General features: G+C 40.4%; 1 protein-coding gene across 1 annotated transcript in view; it reads left to right on the forward strand.

The window, feature by feature from the left end:
* FKBP6 (FK506 binding protein 6, 36kDa) overlaps positions 1–2,076 on the forward strand; it is a 20,766-nt gene that overhangs the window by 17,727 nt on the left and 963 nt on the right. Inside the window, exons 6-7 of the mRNA XM_008593361.1 lie at positions 795–989; positions 1,116–1,225. Of these exons, the coding sequence (XP_008591583.1) occupies positions 795–989; positions 1,116–1,225 (305 nt within the window). The remainder of the gene's footprint in view (positions 1–794; positions 990–1,115; positions 1,226–2,076) is intronic.

Below are 2,076 nucleotides of genomic sequence, written 5' to 3' on the forward strand. Positions count from 1 at the left end.
AAAAGAAAAGCAGTTGACTAGAGGGTTTATTTCTGGACTCTCAGTTCTATTCCATTGGTTTTTTTATATGTCTCTCCTTATTGCCAGTACCACACTGACTTGATGACCGTGGCTTTAGTTAAAGTTCTGAAATTGGGAAGTGTGAGTCCTCCAGTTTTGTTCTTTTTCAAGAATGTTTTGGTTACGTGGGGGTCCCTTGAATTTCCATATAAATTTTCGAATTGACCTGTCCATTTCTGCAAAAAAAGCTGTTGAAATTTTGGTAGGGGTTGCATTGAATCTGTAGATCAGTTTGGGGAATATTGACATCTAAACGGTATTAAGTCTTCCAGTCATGAACGTAGGATGTCTTTCCATTTATTTAGATCTTTAATATTTTGGTAGGGGTTGCATTGAATCTGTAGATCAGTTTGGGGAATATTGACATCTTAACGGTATTAAGTCTTCCAGTCATGAACGTAGGATGTCTTTCCATTTATTTAGATCTTTAATGTCTTTCAACAATATTTTATAGTTTTTGGTATGTAAGTCTTACACTTTTTAAAAGTTTATTGATACATATTTTATTCTTTTTGATGCAGTTGTAAATGGAGTTTTCTTTATTTCATTTTTGTATTGTTTATTGCTAGAGTATAAAAATATAACTGACTTTCATCTATTGATCTTATGTCCTGCAACATTTGCGGAACGTGTTTTTTAGCTCTAATCATTTTGTGTGTGTGGATTCTTCAGGATCTTATGTGTGAGTATATAAGACCGTTACTCCTCTTGACGGGTGCCTTCCCTCTGCACAGGCCTTGTTGCTTCTGCACCGGCGGTTAGCACCCCCTGAAGAGCAGCACCTGGTGGAGGCCGCCAAGCTTGCTGTTCTCCTTAACCTGTCTTTTACATACCTGAAACTGGACAAGCCCACCATGTCCCTGCGCTATGGAGAGCAGGCTCTGGTCATTGACCAGAAAAATGCCAAGGCCCTCTTCAGGTGTGGACAGGTGAGTTGGAGGGCAGGGACTTGGGAACAAATGTCCAAGAAGAGGTAACAGCTGTGTTCAACTCAAGCGCTGCAAAAATGTTGCCTTTCCTAAAGTATGCTTTTAAAATTCTGTCCTTTATGACAGGCTTGTCTCCTCATGGCTGAGTATCAGAAGGCCCGGGATTTTTTAGTTCGAGCCCAGAAGGAACGACCCTTCAGTCATGACATCAATAGCGAGCTGAAGAAACTGGCCAGGTGAGAGCTCTATTTGCAAGAACGCGAACAGAGCAGGAGATGTGAGATGTGGCTGTGGTTCTGGTCTGTCCACCTGGGTAAAGGACTGACGGTGTTATGAGGCAGCCCCCACTAATGCTGGTTTTCTGAAGTGCTCAGTGTGCTAAACCAGCGGCTCCTGGGGGGAGGTGGGACAGACTGCCAAACTGTATGTCTGGACCATTTCCCACTTCCCCGTTCCCACTACCCTGCAAATAAGCGCCCCCTAGAGAGCTGTGCCAGTATAATTTTTAAAAAGGGTCTTCTTCAGATACTCTTCCTTAGTTACCAACTGAGAACCGACTGCGGAAGGGTGTCTCAAATGTCCTGCTGTGATGGGAAACGAGACTTTCAGTTCTGATTCATACCCATAGGTATGAATTGACTTCCTTGTTACTACCCCAGTGATAAAGACACAGTCTTTAGTAGTGTAATTGTTTTTCTGATTATAGAAGTTACATATTCATTGTAGAAAACTTTGAAAATGTCAACATATAAATAGGAGTCACCATAATTTCATCTCATCACCTAGTGATCTGTCTACTGTGTTTTAAGGTATTTTTTTTTCTTCTGTATTGGTGAGATTCTCTACTCTGTTTAACATTAAACATTCAATTCAGATTGCTCATTAAAACTTTATTGTCATTAGGAATCTGAGGTGTGTGCATCTTTTACATTTGGATCCAATTGTTACATTTCAGCCTTTTAGGATTTTCCAGTAATTTATTTTCTGGTATTTAAAAGTATCCTGCCAGCGTACTGGCCAGCTGCCAAAAAAAAAGATGAATAAAAAAACGAAAGTATCCTGTCAGGTTAGATGTAGAAATTTGGGG

The sequence above is a fragment of the Galeopterus variegatus genome, unplaced genomic scaffold, assembly GCF_000696425.1.
Source record: "Galeopterus variegatus unplaced genomic scaffold, G_variegatus-3.0.2 Scaffold9034, whole genome shotgun sequence".
Lineage (NCBI taxonomy): Eukaryota > Metazoa > Chordata > Mammalia > Dermoptera > Cynocephalidae > Galeopterus > Galeopterus variegatus.